The sequence below is a fragment of the Bos javanicus genome, chromosome 5, assembly GCF_032452875.1.
Source record: "Bos javanicus breed banteng chromosome 5, ARS-OSU_banteng_1.0, whole genome shotgun sequence".
Classification (NCBI taxonomy): domain Eukaryota; kingdom Metazoa; phylum Chordata; class Mammalia; order Artiodactyla; family Bovidae; genus Bos; species Bos javanicus.
In genome coordinates this window covers 41,640,352-41,663,870 of record NC_083872.1, presented here as the reverse complement: position 1 = coordinate 41,663,870, position 23,519 = coordinate 41,640,352, and the positions used below count along the sequence as shown (strand labels likewise).

The 23,519-nt window shown below is 37.2% G+C and overlaps 1 protein-coding gene across 1 annotated transcript in view; it reads right to left on the bottom strand.

Moving 5' to 3' along the window:
- The window catches only part of SLC2A13 (solute carrier family 2 member 13), a 526,695-nt gene that overhangs the window by 165,665 nt on the left and 337,511 nt on the right, over positions 1–23,519 (bottom strand). The window contains exons 5-6 of the mRNA XM_061416450.1: positions 13,521–13,684; positions 4,990–5,110 (exon numbers count right to left, since the gene is read on the bottom strand). Coding sequence (XP_061272434.1) covers positions 4,990–5,110; positions 13,521–13,684 — 285 coding nt within the window. The remainder of the gene's footprint in view (positions 1–4,989; positions 5,111–13,520; positions 13,685–23,519) is intronic.

Here is a 23,519-nt window from a genome sequence, read left to right as displayed (position 1 = left end):
TCAATAACCTCAGATATGCAGATGACACCACCCTTATGGCAAAGAGCTTCTTGATGAAGGTGAAAGAGGAGAGTGAAAAAGCTGTCTTAAAACTCAACATTCAAAAGACAAAGATCATGGAATCCAATCCCATCACTTCATGGCAAAAAGATGGGGAAACGATGGAAACAGTGAGAGACTTTATTTTTGGGGGCTCCCAAATCACTGCAGATGGTGACCTTAGCCATGTAATTAAAAGACACTTGCTCCTTGGAATAAAAGCTATGACCAACCTAGACAGCATATTAAAAAACAGAGACATTACTTTGCCTACAAAGGTCCATCTAATCAAAGCTATGGTTTTTCCAGTAGTCACGTATAGATGTGAGAGCTGGACTATAAAGAAGGCTGAGTACCGAATAATTGATGCTTTTAGGCTATTGTGTTGGAGAAGACTCTTGTGAGCTCCTTGGATTGCAAGGAGATCAAACCAGTCAATCCTAAAGGAAATCGATCCTGAATATTCATTGGAAGAACTAATGCTGAAGCTGAAGCTCCAACACTTTGGCAATCTGATAAAAGCTGACTCATTAAAAAAAGACCCCGATGCTAGGAAAGATTGAAGGCAGGAGGAGAGGGGAGGACAGAGGATGAGACGGTTAGATGGCATCACTGACACAATGGATATGAGTTTGAGCATCCTCTGGGAGATGATGAAGGACAAGGAAGCATGGTGCGCTGCAGTCCATGGAGTCACAAAGAGTTGGTCACGACTGAGTGACTGAACAACAACATCAGATGGTTCTAGGTAAGATTCTCAGTTGAAAAATACTAATAGGAAAACGAGCCGTAAATTAGAAGCACAGTCCTTCTTGTAACTTTCTCCTTTAATTACCCCAACTGACTTCTATGATCTGTTCTATCTGGTTGCTGATAGTTAATCAATTTCCTATTTTTGATTCCTGTTGATTTTTCTCTTAGATTTATCTAGAATCTGTTTACCTGCTTATCTTGAGCATCACCACCATAGTCCAGGCAACTACTAATCTCTCTCATAGGTAATTTTAATAATTAGTCTCCTCATATCAACATGTGCCCTCTGTGCCCCAGAGAGAAAGTTGAGAATAGAAAATTTGGTCAAGTCACTACCCTGCTTAAAACTCTTCTTCTTCAAAAGATGGGAAAGACTTCTACTCATTATCATAATGTCATATTTTATTATAGGTTTTATTAATGATAACAATGGTTATATTTATTGGGTGCTTATTATGTGCTAAGAACTGCTTTAGGTGCTTTCTATATATTAACTCATCCTTATACAATCCTATGAGTATGTGCTCCAATGAGTGGCAATGTGAATGAAAGCCCTAGGGTGAGAGTATCTGCAATTCTATAGCTGTATACTTTAAGAAATATCTGTTTACTTTGAGGGTTTTTGACAGTGATTTGAATATATCGAGATCACGTGCTGTGTGCTGTGCTCAGTTGCTTCAGTTGTGTCTAACTTTGCAACCAGATGGACTATAGCCTTCCAGGTTCCTCTGTCCATGGGATTCCCCAGGCAAGAATACTGGAGGGTTGCCATGCCCTCCTGCAGGGGATCTTCCCGATCCTGGGATCAAAACCGGGTCTCCTGGATTGGCAGCCAGGTTCTTTATCTCTGAGCCACTAGGGAAGTCACTACTGAGATCATACTTATAAATTATAAAAAGTCAAAGATTTCAGGGAAATGTTATTCAGGAAAGGTTTGAATTCTCAAATTTGGATAGCTCTTATAAGAAAATATGTTTATTAGTAATTTGAGAGCATGGAACTAAAAGCCATATTTGGTATATGCATGTGTATTCTTATACAGATAAATGATTAAGATGATAAATCCAACTGGAGTTATTTCTCCTAAGCCTTAGTTGGCACTCTGTGACTGTACACAATTTTAACTGCAGAAAGTAGATCTGAAAGATGTTATTTAATACATTTGGTTCAGAAAATCTAACCAGGATTTGGAAAGAATATCATCAATTAAAAATTCTAAAAGCATAAATTCTTATTAGAAATTATTTAAGGTAGTCAATGTCTTGGGTTTGAAGTCATTAGTGTATCCCAATCTACAATGTTTGTGGTTCTAACCTACCTAGTGACACCATGCAATCAACACTTTTTGAATTAAAATAAAGAACAACCATTGTTCTTGAACCATTCAATTCCATAAATCTTCTCTAGCCTAGTAGAGTATAGAGTCAGAGGGCATTACATACCCATCTCAATAGATTTCTTCAAGTGGAAGTGCTGAGTCGAGTGGTCTATGCATTTAACCTTTACTAGGCAAAAGTATATCAATTTCCAAAGTGAAGAAAAATTTACGTTCCCACCAATAATACACAGTGTTCTTAAGATTAAACCATTTCTCCCTTTAAATCTTTTTTCTTTGCTCAGTTTTCCTGTACAGATCATTCCAAGAGGAAAGTATACCACCTGTATTTATTTACTGCATGAGAATTACTCATCCTAAAGTCATGCAAACATGACTGTTTCATTTTTATCTTCTTTTTAATTTTAATTTTTTTCCAGTCTTATTGAGAGGCAATTGGTATAAAGATTTGCATAGTTTAAGGTTTACAGTATTATTTGACTTATATACATCATGAAATGATTACCACAATGTTTAGTAAACATCCATCATCTCTTATATACATAAAATTAAAGAAACAAATCATTTTTGTGATGAGAACTCAGGATTTACTCTCTTAATAACTTTCATGTATGCTGTATACTGTATTTTTCATATTTATTGTAAAGAAATGGGAAATGTATATAGATACTTTTAACAATAACAAAATCAGTAAGGGGACTGAAGATATATTTTATAAAATCATTCAGACTATACATACATACTATAAGTACTGTCAACTGCTCACAAAACCTATGTTTCTCTTAAAGAAACTACATGAGAAATAATTGCTTTGCATATTCAGTGACTCCTAGAAGACATATAAAATTTGGTTCTGTTTTTAAAAACTTATCGGTTTGTGATATGAACAATATTAGATTGTACACTTCTCTTACTCCACTACAATTTTATCTTAAATTGGTAGGTGAAAGAAAATATTTTATTGTCACCTACCTATATTGATAGGTAGATGATAACAATTTAGATGGATTGGTAGGATTAATAGATTGATGATCACAAATTGCCATGCAATGAACTATACTACAGCAATAAATATTTTTATTGAAATTTTAAAAGTTGATATCAGGAAAGCTATTTCATTATGTAAATCATTAAAAACTTAGTTATTTCTTTTCTGTATCGAACTTCATAAAATTTTTTAATTCATATTCTCTGGCTGAATTTCTGCCTTTAGTTGACCTGACAGTGTATCAATCTTCTCAATCTAAATTGCTGCATCTAAATCAGACATCAAATCTAAAAAGTATTCTATGTTTCTCAAACAATAGTAGTTTTTTAATAATTTGTTAGAGGTAATTGAGCTAAAAACACTGTACTTAAAAAAATATCTTTCAAGAAAAACAAAAGTAGAGCATGCAGAATTCTAGCAATGGTCTACCACCTTTCTAGCAGTTGAGGTCAGATATCCAAAGAATAAAAATCTCTATATACAGAAATAGTCTATGTTAAGGTTAACTTCTTTTAAGACACCTTTAAATCTTCCTTAGAACATAAAGACTGTCAAAAAATAGTAAAGTGATAAACATATACAACATTCATTTCCAAAGGCAAGTGGATATCACAATTTGCAACCAGAAAGACATAATTACATATGTCTTCCTCACTGTTGTAATAAGAAGGCACCATAAATTCTGTTAAATGAGAAGCTCCAAGTGATCCCAAGTGGAATTTAGTGTATCAATGTAATGTTTTAATTTCATATAGGAGTACCTGACTTAATAAATGATTTACCCTTTGATTTAAGACTTACATCTGTTTAGTTGAGGCTGAAGAAATATCATTTTTTGTTTTTAAAGCTATTCAATCCATACATTTTAAAGGGGTTGCTAGCCTTTCCAGCCACTAAAATGAAGTAAAAAACGTTGAAACTCTTTGTTGTTTGTTGTTGTTTAGTCACTAAGTCATGCCCGACTCTTTTGTGACCCCACGGCCTATAGCACGCCAGGGTCCCCTACACATGGGATATCCCAGACAAGAATACTGGATATGGTTGCTATTTCCTTCTTCAGGGGATCTTTCCAACCCAGGGATTGAACCCACGTCTCCTGCATTAGCTGGCATATTCTTACTGAGCTACCTGAGAAGCCCTAAAAGGGAATCACAACCACGAAGGAATGTGGAATTCTACTGATAAATTTATTAATTGACCTGTTCAGTCATTCAATTTTTAATTAATTCAATTGTGCATTCTTCAGTCCATCTGTCAGCCGATGTATCCATTCATTCATTTCTCTATCTATTAATCTATTACATGGGGTGTATACTGCTTAACAAGTTATTAAACCTGAAACTGATGATTAAAACACTCTTCCAGCACCTTTTCCCACTTTCTATTGCTCTTCAAGAACCCTACTAATGAGAGGAAAAATTCTTTTCTGCTTAAATGAATGAAGGGATACTTGTGGAACACGGTAAAGATTAACTGATAGAATATCCAAATGATAATAAACTGTATCAGACACGTACATCATGGAAACTGATAGAATATCCAGATAAGTGTATCAGATATGTACATCATGGAAAAGCTTAATTCTGATGAAAGTTTATTTCACTTAGAATGTAGATGTCACTGAGTCATATATGATATAAAATAGCTTTTCAGTATTCCTGCTTAGATTCTGTATCAATATATGCTTCCAATTTCCAGAGAAATATCACCAAGATTGTGTCTAATAACCCACTTTTCCTGAAGCATGTGTTTCCACCATTAAGTCTGGATGCCTAGGAAGCTCCTACTCATCTCTCATATTTTAGGAAAGTTATAAGTAAACAAAGAAGTTATCAAAATTAGGTTAAGGAAGGGGACCATTATAAAATCTCACCTGTATCTTGTGCAAGTAGTGTTCTGACCTAAAGGAGGTATTGGCTTAAAAGTGATGGGTGGAGAAACTTGGGCTGACAGCAGAAATCCCAAAGCAAGAATAATGAGGGCTACAGTGGTACCTAAAAAAAAAAAAAAGAAGTTTTATATCAGAGAAGAGCTGACAACATTCTTTCAAAGCAGAATGGGTTTAGCAAGATATCTCTCTGAAAAAAATAGCTTGATATATCTTTATTGGATTAAAAAAAAGATCCTCATACACAAGTATTGCCATAAAAACTCACTAGCATGTTCACTGTGAGAAATGAGTGAAATTCAAATCAAATACATCTGTTAGCCAAGCACTGGTAATAACTTTCTAAATAAACACAATTTTGGACTGCTGACAGTCTCAAAAAGAATTAATATAACTGACATTATTGAGTGCCTAACATGCCAGGAAGTACAAAAGGCAACAGATTTATATCAAGTGCTCCTTTCATTACCAACAAAATTGTTCTAATGTTATTTGATCATCTAGAATCCAAATGGTAGTAATAGTTCAGTCATTCTGTCGTGTCCGACTCTAAGACCCCATAGACTGCAACAAGCCAGGCCTCCCTGTCCATCACCAATTCCCTGAGCTTGCTCAAACTCATGTCCATCGTCTCAGTGATGCCATTCAACCATCTCATCCTCTGTCGTCCACTTCTCCTCCTGCCTTCAATCTTTCTCAGCATCAGGGTCTTTTCCAGCGAGTCAGTTCTTTGCATCAGGTGGCCAAAGTATTGGAGCTTCAGCATCAGTCCTTCCAATGAATATTCAGGGATGATTTCCTTTAGGATTGATTGGTTGGATCTCTTTGGATCTCTCTTAAGAGTCTACTCCAACACCACAGTTAAAAAGCGTCAGTTCTTTGGTGCTTCGCTTTCTTTGTGGTCTAACTCTTACATCCATACATAACAACTGGAAAAATCATATCTTTGACTAGACAGAATTTTGTTGGCAAAGTAATGTCGGCAAAGTACAATCCAAATAATAAACTAAAAAGTAACTAAATATTTCAAAAACAGGTGAAAGAGAATTTTTCATAAAAAGGAGCAACATTTTGTAAAGACTTAAAGATCCCAGAAATGACATAACACATACATTCAATTCTTTTTCCTGTTGGCATTTGGAAGTGGAATATTTGTCTTTGATTTTAGGGTACAGAATGTGATTTTATATAAAATCTCTTAAAAAGATATAACATTATATATATATAAAATCACTTAAAAAGATATAACATTATATATATATATAAAATCACTTAAAAATACACACACACACACACACACACATATATATCACTTAAAAAGCTCATTTTTGAGTCCTTTATAGAAAACTGACTGGAAACAAGAAAGTTTTCAAATTTCTGACTATTGTTCCAGCCATTGTGAGGATAAAAAAAAGGTCATGGGAAGAAAGAAGAAAATATGGATGCATTTGTTTGTATAATTTACTTGAATGAGGCAATATGTTTAAAATATGGAACTCAGGGTGGTCATTTATGTAGCAGTAAAGTTTCTATTAGATAAATGAAGAAGTTATTTAAGAATGATGAAAGGTATTTTTCAAATGGATAAAAGAACAACTTTGGGAAGCACTGTTAAAGTGAAACTAGATTACATAATTGTTGAAGTGTTTGTGTTTAATACAGAGGTGATATGTCAAGTTAGATATGGTGGTTAAGTTCTCATCCTGCTGTTTCTTGACTCCATGATCTTGGACAATGCACATAACCTTTCCAACATTCAATTTTTTCTGCTGTAAAATGGGGCTTAGTGATATTCATCCTGCAGAATTGCAGTGAATTTTAAATATCACAATACATCTGAAAGATTTTTATAAAGCTAAAAATGTTAATTATTGTACTACAATTATTAAATACAGCAGCAGCAGTATACTTTCAAAATCTAGAAGAAAGCTGAAAAGGAGGGAGATGGCTTGAAGAAAATATCAGAAGCCTATTTTACCACACCAGGCTGAAAAGTCATGAATATACAATCACAGGTCATTTTCCCCTTGTTGGCTTAAAATTCAAACTAGAACTAGAACTAGTTTGAGGTATTATATTCTCAAAAAACTACCAATTCCTGAATTGGGAAACAAAAAACAAGTCTATCTCTCAGAAAGAGAAAATATTTATTGGGCATGTAAATAAAAGTCATCCCTCTCTCCTCAAATAAAGCAAAATAAACCAATAGTTTTACTGTTAATCTGTCTATCAAAGAAGCTGGGTCCTAAGTATTTTCCAAAATTACCCGCACAGAATATTGTCATGGGACAGGTAAGATTTGCTTCAATCAGGAAACATTGATATTTTAGGATGCAAAGGAAACTCTTCTTTCATAGCACTACTTAAAATAACTGGTCTCTGTGATAAACTGTAAACTCTAAGATAGTATTCTGCTGCCAAGTCGCTTCAGTCATGTCCGACTCTGTGCAACCCCATGGACTGCAGCCTACCAGGCTTCTCTGTCCATGGGATTCTCCAGGCAAGAACACTGGAGTGGGTTGCCATTTCCTTCTCCACTAAGATAGTATACCTAACACATATTAACATATATTCAATTCTAGTGCCTGGCATAGAGCAGATCTCACAGTACTACAGATTTTTGCAATGTTGGCTATTTTCTAAGAAAATAACAAAACACGTTAAGACTATTCAATTGAGGTTGTGAGTTAGTATGGGAGAAATATCCCAGATGAGAGTTCTGCAGTATAGATATTATATCTCTTGGATTCATCTCAAAAAAGTCCAACCAACTTGCAAAATTTGGGGAAAAGACCATTTGGATATATAAAGTTCCTAGTTGAAGGTTTACGTTTCCTAAACACAAATCTATTTTGACCTACTATGGATGGAATATTTTAAAAGTCAGTATCATACTTTTATTATAGTCTTATTTCTCAATCCTGGCTTCCTATTGAAAGTGCAACTGTTTAGAATGTGCCTCAACCTCTGAATCAGTTTCTATAAAATGGAGATCAGATAATATGATTTCATAGGTGATTGTGATAGCCGCGACAGAGTAAAAACTCTTATCTTATGAGATGATAAATTTCTTAAGGGAAGGGAATGGTGTCTTAAATGACCTAATTTATGGAGTAAATTTTAAAATGGTCACCTTGTCCTATCATATGCACATGTCTCTTTAAGGCTTAAAACTACCTGAACTACCTATTTCCTCTCCCTTAACAAATCACAGCTGCTTTATCAGTGACTCAATGGCATTTAAAGTTGTTATAGTTTTCAACAGTTCTATGGTTGTCAATGGACTCAATGGTTCATTGAGTCCAGTGCAGGAAGGCCTTGTATGAAAGGATCTCTTCCAGTGTAATGGCAAGTTTGGGCACATTCTTTATATTATAAGAAAGGAGTCCCTCCCTAGCCAACTATACTGTTGCATTTTGGAATTCTGATATCATTTTCCTAATAAGAATGTTCTCCATAGGAGGTAGTGTGCTGGATAAATAGAATCCTCAAAAATACCGGATGAAGTAAGTTACCTTAACGATCTGATACAAGGGCCTGTATTATTAGTAGATATTTTTTTAAAAAATTTCCTTACCCAAGACTCAAACAGAACACACTTTTTGTGCTTAAGTATCACTTACACATGCTCCAGACTTCATCTTCAGAGATTTCAATTTAGCAGATTGGGGGTTGGGCCCCCAAGAATTCACAATTTAAAGTATTCTTGGTAATTCTGATAAAGACAACCTGTGAGTGATATTTTAGGGAATACTCCACTACCAAAATATCTGGCAGAAAATAACACAGTGTTTCTGGCTTTCTGATTTATAAGCAACAAAATTACATAGATATAAGCCTTCCTCTATTAAAAGGATCAAGAGGCTGTCATTAAGTTGGTAATACTTACCAGAAAGACCAGTTCTCTTAGCAAGCTTTGAAAATATTAAGTCAGAATACCACAAAATGTCCTAAATTTAACATTATTCATGGACTATATATTTTATATTTCTTTGTATAAAGAGTTTCTTTGTCCTGGTCTAGCTAAATACAGTTTGTTTATAGTAATTTTTAAAGAACAAGTACCTATTCAAAAAGTTATTTTGATTTTTTTTTTTTTACTAAATTTCACCCAATATAAAAAAAAATCAATAAAATACAAAATAGGGAATGATTTAAAAATTCAAGGCTAATTTAAGAAATTTTAAATAGAACAGTGTTCTAATACTAGCACTGGTAGAATATTAAATATATTATGATTTATTTTATTAGGTGAAAAATGGTGAAAAAAGTAAAAATAATTTCTTTAAAAATGTTATTATTTCTTTATTTACTCATAAATTTTGATTGGAGTGTAGTTGCTTAGCAGCTTCCCTGGTGGCTCAGATGGAAAGAATCTGCCTGCTGATGCAGGAGACATGGGTTCCATCTCTGGGTTGGCAAGATCCCCTGGAGAAGGAAATGGCAAACAATTCCAGTATCCTTGACTGGGAAATCCCATGCACAGAGGGACCTGGTGGGCTACAATCCATAGGGTCACAAAGAGTTGGACACAACTTAGTAACTAAACAACAACAATAGTTGCTTTAAAATACTGTAACATTAGTTTCTGCTGTATAACAAAGTGAATCAGCCATATGTATACATATGTCCCCTCTGTTTTGGATTTCCTTCCCATTTAGGTAACCACAGAGTGCTGAGTGGAATTCCCTGTGCTACATTAAAAAACAAACAAACAAACAAAAAAAAAACTAACTAAATAAATTCTTAAAAATATTTTAGGTCCTCAGTCTTTAAAAAGTACTACAAATAAACTGTATTTAGGCCCAAAGAAACTCTTTATACAAAGAAATCCAAAATATATAACCTATGAATAATTTAAAGGTAGCACATTCTGTGGTATCCTGACTTAATATTTTCAAATCTTGCTAAGAGAACTGATCTTTCTTGTAATACTACAAATTTAATGACAATCCCTTCATTCAGCAGGAAAGAAAACTGCATCCAGGTTGCTCATAAAGGCTGCTGCTGCTGCTGTTAAGTCGCTTCAGTCGTGTCCGACTCTGTGCGACCCCATAGACGGCAGCCCACCAGGCTCCCTCGTCCCTGGGATTTTCCAGGCAAGAACAGTGGAGTGGGTTGCCATTTCCTTCTCCAATGCATGCAAGTGAAAAGTGAAAGTGAAGTCGTTCAGTCTTGTCCAACTCCTAGCGACCCCATGGACTGCAGCCTACCAGGCTTCTCCGTCCATGGGATTTTCCAGGCAAGAGTACTGGAGTGGGTTGCCACTGCCTTTGACTCATAAAGGGAGTGCCTGGAAACTTAGTCTTTTCCCCCAAGTCTTTTTTTTTTTTTTTTTCAAATTCCCTGATAGCTCAATTGGTAAAGAATCTGCCTGCAATGCAGGAGACTGCAGTTCGATTCCTGGGTTGGGAAGATCCCCTAGAGAAGGGAAAAGCTACCCACTCCAATATTCTGGCCTGGAGAATTCAATAGACTGTATTGTCCCTGGGATCGCAAAGAGTTGGACATGACTGAGCGACTTTCACTTCAGTTCACTTTCTCTGACTAGTCAGCAATAGGTTCTGAAAATCCCTGGGGAAGAGGACTTACACGGAGGCGTGAAACATGACATCCAGAAGAAGAGTTCAGGAATGCTCCTGGATTATGGTTAAAACAATAAATAATCACTCTTTGGCAGCAACAATACTGTGATAGCAAAATTCTTTGAACATTTTACTGTCTGTGTCAGGTTCTGTTTGAAATGCTATACATGTGTTAATGTGTTCAGTCTTTACTATAAACCTATGAAGGACTATAATTAATCCCTGTTCATAGATGAGAAAATAGAGCCTTGTTCAATGTCACAAAATTCAAACCCAGTCTGGCTTTGTATCTATAATAACTCAAAATCCTGGAATACAACAAATGAAGGGATAGAGGCAGCTAGAAAAACTACTTTCCTCATCTCAAAACCAGCATTTTTCTCAAAATCTCAAAAGCCAAATCCCAAATTTAAGACCCACAATTCTATTTAAAAAATAGACCTCTTGAGGCAGCAGTATACTAAGGCCCTGTCAAAAATAAAGTGTGCCCACTAAAAAATTTTCAAAGCAGCTATTACCACTTCTTAGAGTTTACCTGAACTTCAGGAGTCAGCAAATCCAATTTTCAACCCACTGTAGGAATCTTTCTTTAGCATATCACTGCCTGATGGCCATCTATCCTTTTGTTGAGAGCTTACTACCCTAAGGAGGTAGCCCAATTTATTGTTGCATAGGTCTGATTATTATGAAATTTTTCTTATATTAAGTAAAAAATCTATGTCCTCATAACATCTACCATCTACAAGAATAAGAGATCTATTTGGTGTCTCTGGATTCTTTTTCTCCAGGCCTGAACAATTCTGGTTCCTTGACTAGGTTGTAAATGTATGGCTTTTAACCTTCCCTTGTCCCTCACCTTTCCTCACTTACCTCCTGCTTCCCTGTATACATTGGCTGTTGCAATTACCTTTCTTCCCCCTGCCTTTTAATCAATCTTCCCCCTGTCTTCCTCTCAGTTCTGACACTGTACTTCAACTTGCATTATTCAGCTCAAAGCTTTCACTCAAGGCAAAAACAGAGGGTGGATGCATTCTACTCTTCCTTCTGGAGTTAAGGGTGAGAGGGAGTATGTATTCTTGATAACTGAGTATGAAACCCTAAATGCATTTTCTCATCAAAATTTGGGACAAGTGACTTGAAGCAGTTCTATTGGATGAATGCTTTACTTATATTTAGTTAAAATAAAATTTAATTAATGCTGGCCTGGAAACTTTATATTTTAACTTAAAAATGTATTCTTACTCTAAGTAAACTTACAAAGAAATAATTAAAAGATAGCTAATTGATAAGTAGAAATCTACTTGTATATTTGAAAAAGATTAGAAAATTCTTTGATACAAACATGTGAAGACAGTGTCAGAGAAGGGTATCATTTTGGCAAGTGAAAAAGCCCTTGCATCAGAGAAATAATGAATAAAACGGGTAAGATTTAAAGACAAAAGATACTTTAAAGTGAGAAGTGTTTTCCTTATTAAGTTATCACAGAAAACATACCAAATCAATCAGAATTTACCCTAGGATTTAGGCCTTGTTCAAACACTAAAAGAGTCTGTCCCAACTTTGTGAAGGAATTATATGATTCCAATGTTTCACTGTTGAAAGAGCTTTGAAAAAAAAAATGCTCCAAATTTATTTCCATATTACCCCAAACTTAAAAATAAAATATATGTTAGAACTTTGCTTTTCATTTTGTACCTTTGAGTAAAACTTAAAATAACAGCAAAATGCTACCCACAGTAGGCTCTAATTGTGACTACAATTCTAATTTCTAGTTACATATCATAATAAAGTTTTTATTTAAAAATTTTTTTCAGAAAAACTCTATTCAGTTCAGTTCAGTCGCTCAGTTGTGTCCGACTCTTTGTGACTGCATGGACTGCAGCATGCCAGGCTTTCCTGTCTATCACCAACTCCTGCAGCCTACTCAAACTCACATCCATTGAGTCAGTGATGCCATACAACCATCTCATCCTCTGTCATCCCCTTCTCCCACCCTCAATCTTTCCCAGCATCAGGCTCTTTTCAAATGAGTTAGTTCTTTGCATCAGGTGGCCAAAGTACTGGAATTTCAGCTTCAGCATCAGTCCTTCCAATGAATATTCAGGACTGATTTCCTTTAGGATGGACAGGATCTCCTTGCTGTACAAGGGACTCTCAAGAGTCTTCTCTAACACCACAGTTCAAAAGCATCAATTCTTTGGTGCTCAGCTTTCTTTATAGTCTAACTCTCACATCCACATGTGACTACTACCACACATCTATCTTTGACTAGAAGGACCTTTGTTGGCAAAGTAATGTCTCTGCTTTTTAATATGCTGTCTAGGTTGGTTGTAACTTTTCTTCTAAGGAGCAAGCATCTTTTAATATCATGGCTGCAGTCACCATCTGCAGTGATTTTGGAGCCCCCCAAAATAAAGTCTGTCACTGTTTCCATTGTTTCCCCATCTATTTGCCACAAAGTGATGAGACCAGAGGCCATGATTTTAGTTTTCTGAATGTTGAGTTTTAAGCCAACTTTTTCACTCTCCTCTTTCACTCTCACCAAGAGGCTCTTTAAGTTCTTCGCTTTCTGCAGTAAGTGTCGTGTCATCTGCATATCTGAGGTTATTGATATTTCTCCTGGCAATCTTGATTCCAGCTTGTGCTTTATCCAGCCTAGCATTTCGCATGATGTACTCTGCATACAAGTTAAATCAGCAGGGTGACCATATACAGCCTTGACATACTCCTTTCCTGATTTGGAACCAGTCTGTTGTTCCATGTCCAGTTCTAACTATTGCTTCTTGACCTCTATTATAACTCTATTATATGAACAGAAAAACTCTATTATATGGCTACAAAAATTGTATCAGAAGTGGTAATGGTATTGTATTTTAAAAGATTAATTTGTTATCATTAGAGAAGTTTATAACTGAATTCTTCAACACTTACCTGCTAAACTACCAAATGTAAGTTTCCTGCGGCCCACTTTCTCAACAAGCCAGACACCCACAAGTGTGAAAATGAAATTTGTGAAGGCTGTAACAGAAGCCAGCCATATTGCAAGTCTATCATCTTCGACACCAGACATCTGCAGAATGGTTGCACTGTAGTACCTGTGAGGCAAGAATAAAACAGTTGTTGCTGTTAGTCATTCAAAGAAACACAGTTATTCATATAGAAAAGTATCTGACTAAATCATACCTGGAAGAACTGAAAAATAATATCAAGTTAACATGGAAATCATGCAAACCAGTTAAAGGATCACAATACAGTGACTCATTGACTATGTCCAGATGAAATTTATAACTTTGTATCATTAAGAAGAGATACTCAAGCAAGTGAATAGAGGGCTAAAAACTTTAAAAGTTACATGCACTCCACACCTAGGGACAGTGACAGCTGTAGTTTCACTAAAACTATCAAGGAGAAGCTCCAAATACATGGAATCAATCAGAAGTTACTGTACACTGTAAATGTATGTACTTAAAAGAACAAAGAGAACTGCTACATATCTTAATCTTAAAGAAAGTAAAAATCTAGTACTAGAATTTCTTGAAAGACACAAGAAGAAAGAATATATCAAGTTATCTGGCATCCAGTAAGTGGTAAAGAATCTGCCTGCAAGGCAGGAGACAGGAGACATGCAGGCTTGATCCCTGGGTTGGGAAGAGCCCCTGAAGCAGGAAATGGCAACGCACTCCAGTATTCTTGCCTGGGAAATCCCATGGACAGAGGAGCCTAGCAGGCTGCAGTCCATGGGTCTGCCAAGAGTGAGACATGATTGAGCACATGGGCTGATTGGTATACTAAGGAGATGAGAAACTTACATGATATATACAAAAAGAACGCCTTTGTGGTTCCTAAAAAGGGATGCTCTTTGGTAAGTCTCTAGCACAATCTGCATGATTAGATCCTATAGACTCATTTTGTTCTAAATGAATACACTGAAGAAACAGAAAGAAAGTGAAGTTGCTCAATGGTGTCTGACTCTTTGCAACCCCATGGACTGTAGCTTACCAGGCTGCTCTGTCCATGGAATTTTCCAGGCAAGAGGACTGGAGTGGATTGCCATTTCCTTCTCCAGGAGATCTTCCTGACCCAGGGATCGAACCCAGGTCTTCTGCACTGCAGGCAGACGCTTTACCATCTGAGCCACCAAGGAAGCCCATACACTGGAGACTGGCTCTAAAAATCATAATGCCAACTTGTTGATGCACAATGGGAGATATATCTGGTATGTTTAAGATGATAGATTTCTCACAGGGCATTTCTTTTCTGGCGAAAATATCAGTAGCTATATCAGATTACTTTGAATTGGCCCTTAAAACAAAAGAAGCAAAAATATTCCTGGCAAATAATCTATGAAATGTGACAGAATTCAAATTCTGAAGATACATTCTGAAATACACCTTTTACTGGCTTTCAAGCCATTCCAAAACAAGTTAGCTTTACCCAAATACAACAGTGGGCATCTAAGCAATGTATTCAATAAACGGAAATATTTCCATAGTTACAGTCTAAAGTTTCTGGATGGTAGTCAATGTTTTCATGTGCTGTGCTGTGCTTAGTCGCTCGATTGTGTCTGACTCTTTGCAACCTTATGGACTTTAGGCTGGAAGAATCACAAGCTGGAATCAAGATAGCTGGGGAAAATAGCAACAACCTGAGACATGCACATGATATCACTCTAATGGCAGAAAGAGAAGAGGAACTAAAGAGCCTCTTGATGAAAGTGAATGAGGTGAGTCAAAGAGCTAGTTTGAAACTCAAATTCAAAAAATGAAGACTATGGCATCTGGTCCCTAAATAGAAGGGAAAAATTGGAAGCACTGACAGACTTTCTTTTCCTGGGCTCCAAAAATCACTGTAGATGGTGAATGAACCAAGAAATCAAAAGACATTTTGCTCCTTGGAAGGAAAGCTATGACAAACCTAGACAGAGTATTAAAAAGCAGATATCACTTTACCAACAAAGGTTCATATAGTCAAAGGTATGGTTTTTCCAGTAGTCATGTATGGATGTGAGAGTTGGACTATAAAGAAGGTTGAGCACTGAAGAACTGATGCTTTCAAATACTGGTGATAGTGAAGACTCTTGAGAGTCCTGTGGACTGCAAGGAGATCAAAGCAATCAATCCTGAATATTCATCAGAAGGACTGTTGCTAAAGCTAAAGCTCCAATCCTTTGGTCATCTGATGCGAAGAGCTGACTCTTGGAAAAGATCCTGATGCTAGGAACAATTGAAGGCTAAAAGGAGAAGCAGGTGGCAGAGGATGAGCTGGTTAGACAGTATCATCGACTCAATGGACATGGATTTGAGCAAACTCTGGGAGATAGTGGAGGACAGGGGAGCCTGGCAAGCTGCACTCCATGGGATGCCAAGAATGGGACATGGCTTAATGACTGAACATCAAGAAGAAACAATATATTTACAATTGTTATATGTCCTTTTTGGATCCATCCTTTGGTCGTTATGCATTATCCCTTCTTATCTCTTAGAATACTCTGTATTTTAAAGTCTATTTTGTCTGATATGAGTAGTACCATTCCAGTTTTCTTTTGGCTTCCATTTGCATGGAATACTTTTTTACACTCCCCTAAAGCCTCTTGATGAAAGTGAAAGTGGAGAGTGAAAAAGTTGGCTTAAAGCTCAACATTCAGAAAATGAAGATCATGGCATCCGGTCCCACCACTTCATGGGAAATAGATGGGGAAACAGTGGAAAGAGTGTCAGACTTTTTATTTTTTGGGGCTCCAAAATCACTGCAGATGGTGACTGCAGCCATGAAATTAAAAGAGGCTTACTCCTTGGAAGGAAAGTTATGACCAACCTAGATAGCATATTCAAAAGCAGAGACATTACTTTGCCAACAAAGGTCCTTCTAGTCAAGGCTATCGTTTTTCCTGTGGTCATGTATGGATGTGAGAGTTGGACTGTGAAGAAGGCTGAGCGCCGAAGAATTGATGCTTTTGAACTGCGGTGTTGGAGAAGACTCTTGAGAGTCCCTTGGACTGCAAGGAGATCCAGCCAGTCCATTCTGAAGGAGATCAGCCCTGGGATTTCTTTGGAAGGACTGATGCTAAAGCTGAAACTCCAGTACTTTGGCCACCTCATGCGAAGAGTTGACTCATTGGAAAAGACTCTGATGCTGGGAGGGATTGGGGGCAAGAGGAGAAGGGGACGACAGAGGATGAGATGGCTGGATGGCATCACCGACTCGATGGACGTGAGTCTGAGTGAACTCCAGGAGTTGGTGATGGACAAGGAAGCCTGGCATGCTGTGATTCATGGGGTCGCAAAGAGTTGGACACAACTGAGCGACTGAACTGAACTGAACTGAACTTTCAGTCTTTATGTGTCCCTAGATCTGAAGTGGTTCTCTTATAGATAGTGTATATATGGGTCTTGATTTTGTATTCATTCAGCCAATCTATGTCTTTTGTTTGGTGCATTTAATCCATGTACATTTAAGGTAATTATTGATATGTATACTCATGGGATGTGAGGGACATGAAGATCAGCTGATTTGAGTATCTGTGGGGGTCCTTGAACCAATCTCCTGTGGATAACTGAGAGAGGGACAACTGTATTTCATTGTTTTCATTTTTGACACAATAAAATCATGAAATTGCATGCATTAAATTAATGGCTAGAAATAGGAGTTGTATCAAACAAAGTAAGTTAGTGAGTATCAGTATTTTATTTAAAATGCAAAATGTGTCCTAGGTGTGTTAAATGATTTTTTCTGTTACTTAAACCTGGCCTGGGTATCAGAAACCATCATTTTTAAAGACATCTCTGTATGGCTGATTCATGTTGATGTTTGGTAGAAACCAACACAATACTGTAAAGCAATTATCTTCAAATAAACACATTAAAAAAAAAAGACATCTCTGTGGTGTGCTGGCCAGATCAGATAACATACTGTTCAGCTAGTATTTACATATTGAAGACATACTATTAATGTATGTGAGTTACTGAATTCTCACAGATGTATTATTAGATCCAGTTGCTGCCCTAAAGAAGCTGCCATAAAAGAATGACATGGAAAGAAATAATTTTGATATTGCAAGGTATATAAATCACAATGTGGCATTAAAGGATGGACCAAATAATTTCCCTTTATAAAGTTCCTTGATTTTCCAGAAAATTTAATGTTTGAGTTAAGTTTTGAAGAATTCACAGGGGTTTGCCAGCACATACAATGATCTAGAAGGACATTGGTGGTAAAAGAAATGACATGTAGGAAGGAAAAATGTACAAAATACTATGCTGGATTCATACACCAAAAGTACGTTACCGTGGCTGAACATAATAAGGTTCAAAGGAAAGAGAAGTATGATAGAAGGCTTCAATAGAACCTTTTGTTATAGAGGGGCCTTGAGAGCTACACTCCATGTTTGGCCTTTATTCTTTTTTTTTTTTTATTTTATTTTTAAACTTTACATAATTGTATTAGTTTTGCCAAATATCAAGATGAATCTGCCACAGGTTGTAGGGAATGGAGAACCATGACATGGACTGTGAGGAGAAACAACAAACAATTAAGTTTGTTTTATGAAAAGATCACTCTAACTACAGTCAAGTGTACAGACTAGACGCGGACCTGAACAAGGGCAAATTGTTTGAAGTATTTTTCAGGTCCTTTTATTAGATATAGTACCCTGTAGACTTTCTATACTAATGTGAAACACTGAGAGCAAAGGCTGAAATTCCGTGAGGGTCTTTTATCTTCCTGTCAGCAAGCCTTGCAACTTTAACCCACACTAAACCTTTCTTTGGATGGACTGTCTTGAGTTTTCATCCTCATTTTCCATTCTCAAACACTGGTAGATGTATTAGATTTTATTGCTGCCATAAAAAATTACTACAATCACACTGGCTTAAATCAACATAAATTTATTGCCTAACAGGTTTATAGGTCAGAAATCTGACACAGATTTTATTGGGTGTAAAGAATCAAAGGTGTCAGCTGGGTAATCCTTTCTAGAATCTCCAGGGGAAATAGACTTCTTTGCTGGTTTAACATCTTCCACATGCTATGGCTTGAGGACTCCACTTCCTCATGATTCAAAGCCCATAAAGGTGGGTGCATGCAGTGCCTTTCAGGTCCCTTTACTCTGAGACTCCTTTCTGCTTCCCCTGCATATAAAGACCTCTGTGATTACACTAGGTCAACCCAGATAAATAGGGTAATCTCCTTATCTTAAGAGAAATCGATTAACAGATTTAATTTGATCTACAACCTTAATTTCCCTTTGCCAATTAATGAGAAATATTCACAGGTTGTTTATGACATGTACATGTTGGGAGTGGACTTCTTGGTGGCTCAGACAGTAAAGCGTCTGTCTACAATGCGGGAGACCTGGGTTTGATCCCTGGGTTGGGAAGATCCCCTGGAGAGGGAAATGGCAATCCACTCCAGTACTATTGCCTGGAAAATTCCATGGACAGAGGAGCCTGGTAGGCTACAGTCCATGGGGTCGCAAAGAGTCAGACACAACTGAGTGACTTCACTTTCACTTTCACTCTATTACATAAAGGAGCTAATCAACAGTAAAATAAGGAAAAGGCCAACACTTGGAATGAGAAGGTGAGGAATGAAGGTAAGAATATTTACTTAAAGGATAATCAGTTTCAGAAGAATTCATACAATAGCTATATTTCTTTTTACAGGACTCTTTCAAGGGCAGGAGATGACATACCTAGGTCAGAACAATTCAGGAACCTAGTTTTCAAAAGTCAGATCATGTATTGATGAAATGACACACTTAATTTACATTTTAAAATGTGTGAATTCCAATGTTTTATAAATGATGCTATCAGCTAACCATTTATGTAATAGCCTACCACTAAGTATGGGTGTGAGAGCTGGACTATAAAGAAAGCTGAATGCTGAAGAATGGATGCTTTTGAACTGTGGTGTTGGAGAAGACTCTTGAGAGTCCCTTGGACTGCAAGGAGACCCAACCTGTCATTCAGAACCAAAGGAAATCAGTCCTGAATATTCATTGGAAGGACTGATGCTGAAGCAGAAACTCCAATACTTTGGCCACCTGATGCAAAGAAGTGACTCATTGGAAAAGATCCTGATGCTGGGAAAGATCAAAGGCGGGAGGATAAGGGGACAACAGAGGATGAGATGGTTGGATGGCACCACCGATGTGATGGATATGAGTTTGAGTAGGCTCTGGGAGTTGCTGATGGACAGGGAAGCCTGGCATGGTGTAGTCCATGGGGTTACAGTCAGACACGACTGAGCAACTGAGCTGAACTGATAACTTACTCTGAGCCTTTATGTAGCAGTTTAAATTTGCACAAAGCGTAACAGTTTTCTTTATAAGAGAATATGAGCTGAAAAAGGTTTTATTTCCTTTTTAGATTCAAAGAAGGGATGCCTTCTCTTTTCAAAATCATTTTATAATATCTACCCAACAAATTATCACCTTCTTCAAAGATTTCCTGGTTAACCTTTGGTTTTCTCACATGCACCATCTCTTCCCTAGGGTGAAAATGAAAGGATTGAAAACAGTGTGTTCTCACAGAGAACACAAATGAGTTTCACAAATCTCTTAGATGTCAAAGAACAGTAACAGCCAGATTATATGTACATCATTATCTTAGAGATTATGTGAAAGGTAGCTTTCAGTCTTGAATTTTAAATTTGAAAAAAAAAAAAAGCTCTAGAAAACATGTAGGCTTTGGTAATGGCAATCCAGCCTAATAATGACTTTTAACTAGTACTAAAAGTATAAACATGAGCACCTCATATGCTGAAAAAAACATGCATATTATGATTTTATTGAACAAAGCCTTTCCTAGGAATTTCTGAAAAAGTTATTTTTTTTCAGCTTCTGAAAGCCATAACCTGTCACTTTCACTATTGCTAGTATAGTTAATTTAACAGCAAGAAGTAGGTTCTCAATTTGCCAGATTAACCTATAAATTCTCTCTACATAATATATGCCCACATGAGACTGAACATTCAGGACTTCATGCAGGCTCATATTTCCCATTTGTTGAATTGTAAATAAGTGTTATTTGCTCAGTTGTGTTCGACTCTAGATGACCCCATGGTCTGTTCATGGGATTCTTCAGGCAAGAATACTGGAGTGGGTTGCCATTTTCTTCTCCAGGGGATCTTCATGACCCAGGGATCAAGCCCAGGTCTCCTGCATTGCAGGTGGATTCTTTACCATCTGAGCTACCAGGTAAGCCCATACAATTCAACTGTTGAATCAAATCAGATGTGTTTGTTCCAACCTGTTTATCCAATTTAATCAAATAATACCTAAATCAATAAAATAGAAGATGCATTATATTAACATTTATAATTTTAAAAAGTCAATAAAGGCAAAGTACTTAAAAAAAATTGTGGGCAACACTACCATTAAAAAACTGGGGGATACAGTGTAAAATTTTAAAAAGATTCTGCCCTTAGGGCTCTTCTCAAGTGTCTTTCAGTTCTTGTTCTATTTGAGAAACTAAGTCTAGAATTCAGAGATGACAATATTGAGTGGTTTATGCAAGAAAAACAATGTGGAAGTACAAGCAGTAGATGTGATGAATTAATGTACAACTAAAAAATGTTGAAGATATATATACATATTTCCTCATAACTGTCTTTTTCAGTTAACGAAACAAGAGCCATATTCAAAAGCAGAGACATTACTTGCCAACAAAGGTCCGTCTAGTCAAGGCTATGTTTTTCCAGTGGTCATGTATCAATGTGAGAGTTGGACTATGAAGAAAGCTGAGCACCGAAGAATTGATGCTTTTGAACCGTGGTGCTGCAGAAGACTCTTGAGAGTCCCTTGGACAGCAAGGAGATCCAACCAGTCCATCCTAAAGGAGATCAGTCCTGGGTGTTCATTGGAAGGACTGATGCTAAAGCTGAAACTCCAGTACTTTGGCCACCTCATGCGAAGAGTTGACTCATTGGAAAAGATTCTGATGCTGGGAGGGATTGGGGGCAGGAGGAGAAAGGGACGACAGAGGATGAGATGGCTGGATGGCATCACCGACTCGATGGACGTGAGTTTGAGTGAACTCCGGGAGTTGGTGATGGACAGGGAGGCCTAGTGTGCTGCAATTCATGAGGTCGCAAAGAGTCGGACACGACTGAGGGACTGAACTGAACTGAAATGAAATAGAGCCAATCTTCATCATGTCAGTTAAGACGGCTTCCACCTTTCCTCATCATATCTCACAACCTTACTTATTTCATAACAAGCAGGAATCCAAGACTTCTAGGTCACCTATATACTTGCTTATTTACTTTCATATTAAACTGTAGATTAATAATTTGCCTCAATTTTCCTGTCATCCCAGCCCTCTCACACTCTTTCCCTGTGCCTTGTTAACTAATCTACTTAAAAGAGTTCAGTTCAGTTCAGTTCAGTAGCTCAGTCGTGTCTGAGTCTTTGAGATGCCATGAATCACAGCACGCCAGGCCTCCCTGTCCATCACCAACTCCTGGCGTTCACTCAAACTCATGTGCATCGAGTCAGTGATGCCATCCAGCCATCTCATCCTCTGTTATCCCTTTCTTCTCCTGCCCCCAATCCCTCCCAGCATCAGGGTCTTTTCCAATAAGTCAACTCTTTGCATGAGGTGGCCAAAGTATTGGAGTTTCAGTCACAAGAGTACCACCTTCTAATACCTTGGATCTAGAGTCTAGGCTGTCTTTTCCTCAGACCTGAGGATGGGCAGAGGATGGTGAGGGAAATAAATGAACTAAAGCATCCTTAACTCTCCTTTTTAAATTCTTGGTCTACTTTCTGCTCACTTCTCTTTCAATGGCAGTTTTAGTGTTTTCCTCAAAATATCTTCTCTACTCTTACATCTGTGTCATGATTCTTGGTAAGAGAATTGTCAACATGTTGTTGTCCTTTGGTCACTAAGTCATCTCCAACTTTAGTTACTCCAAAGACTACAGCACACCTGACTTCTCTGTCCTTCATTATCTCTCAGAGCTTGGTCATATTCATCAAATTCATGTCCTTTCAGATGGTGATGCTATTCAACAATCTCATCCTCTGCTGCCCTCTTCTCTTTTTGCCTTCAGTCATTCCCAGCATCAGGGTCTTTTCCAATGAGTTGGCTCTTTGCATCTCCTGGCCATAGTATAGAAGCCTCAGCTTCAGTATCAGACTTTCCAATGAATATTCAGGATTGATTTCTTTTAGGATTGATTGGTTTGATATCCTTGCTGTCTAAGGGACTGTCATGAGTCTTCTCCAACACTACAATTTAAAAGCCTCAATTCCTTGGCACTTAGCCTGCTCTATGGTCCAGCTCTCACATCTGACATGACTACTGGAAAAATCATAGCTTTGACTTAATGGACCATTGTCAGAAAAGTGATGTCTTGGCTTTTTAATACACTGTCTAGGTTTGTCATAGCTTTCCTTCCAAGAAGAAAGTGTCTTTTAATTTCATGGCTGCAGTCACTGTCCGCAGTGATTTTAGAGACCAAGAAAATAAAATCTGTCCTTGCTTCCAATTTTTCTCCTTCTATTTGCCATGAAGGGATGGGGCCAATTGCCACGATCTTAGTTTTATGACAGTTAAGTTTTAAGCCAGCTTTTTCACTCTCCTCTTTCATCTTCATCAAGAGGCTCTTTAGTTTCCTTCAGTTTCTCCCATTAAAGTGGTATAATCTGCATATTTGAGACTGTTGCTGTTTCTCCCAACTATCTTGACTCCAGATTGTGATTCATCCATCCTGGCATTTTGCATGATATACTCTGCATATACTCCTTTCCCAATTTTGAACCAGTCTGTTGTTTCATGTCTGTTGCTAACTGTTGCTTCTTGACCGACATACACCTTACCTCAGGAGACAGGTAAGGTGGTTTGGAATTCCCATCTCTTTTAAGAATTTTCCAGTGTTGTGATCTACATAGTCAAAGGCTTAGTCTTGACAGTCATAGTCAATGAAGCA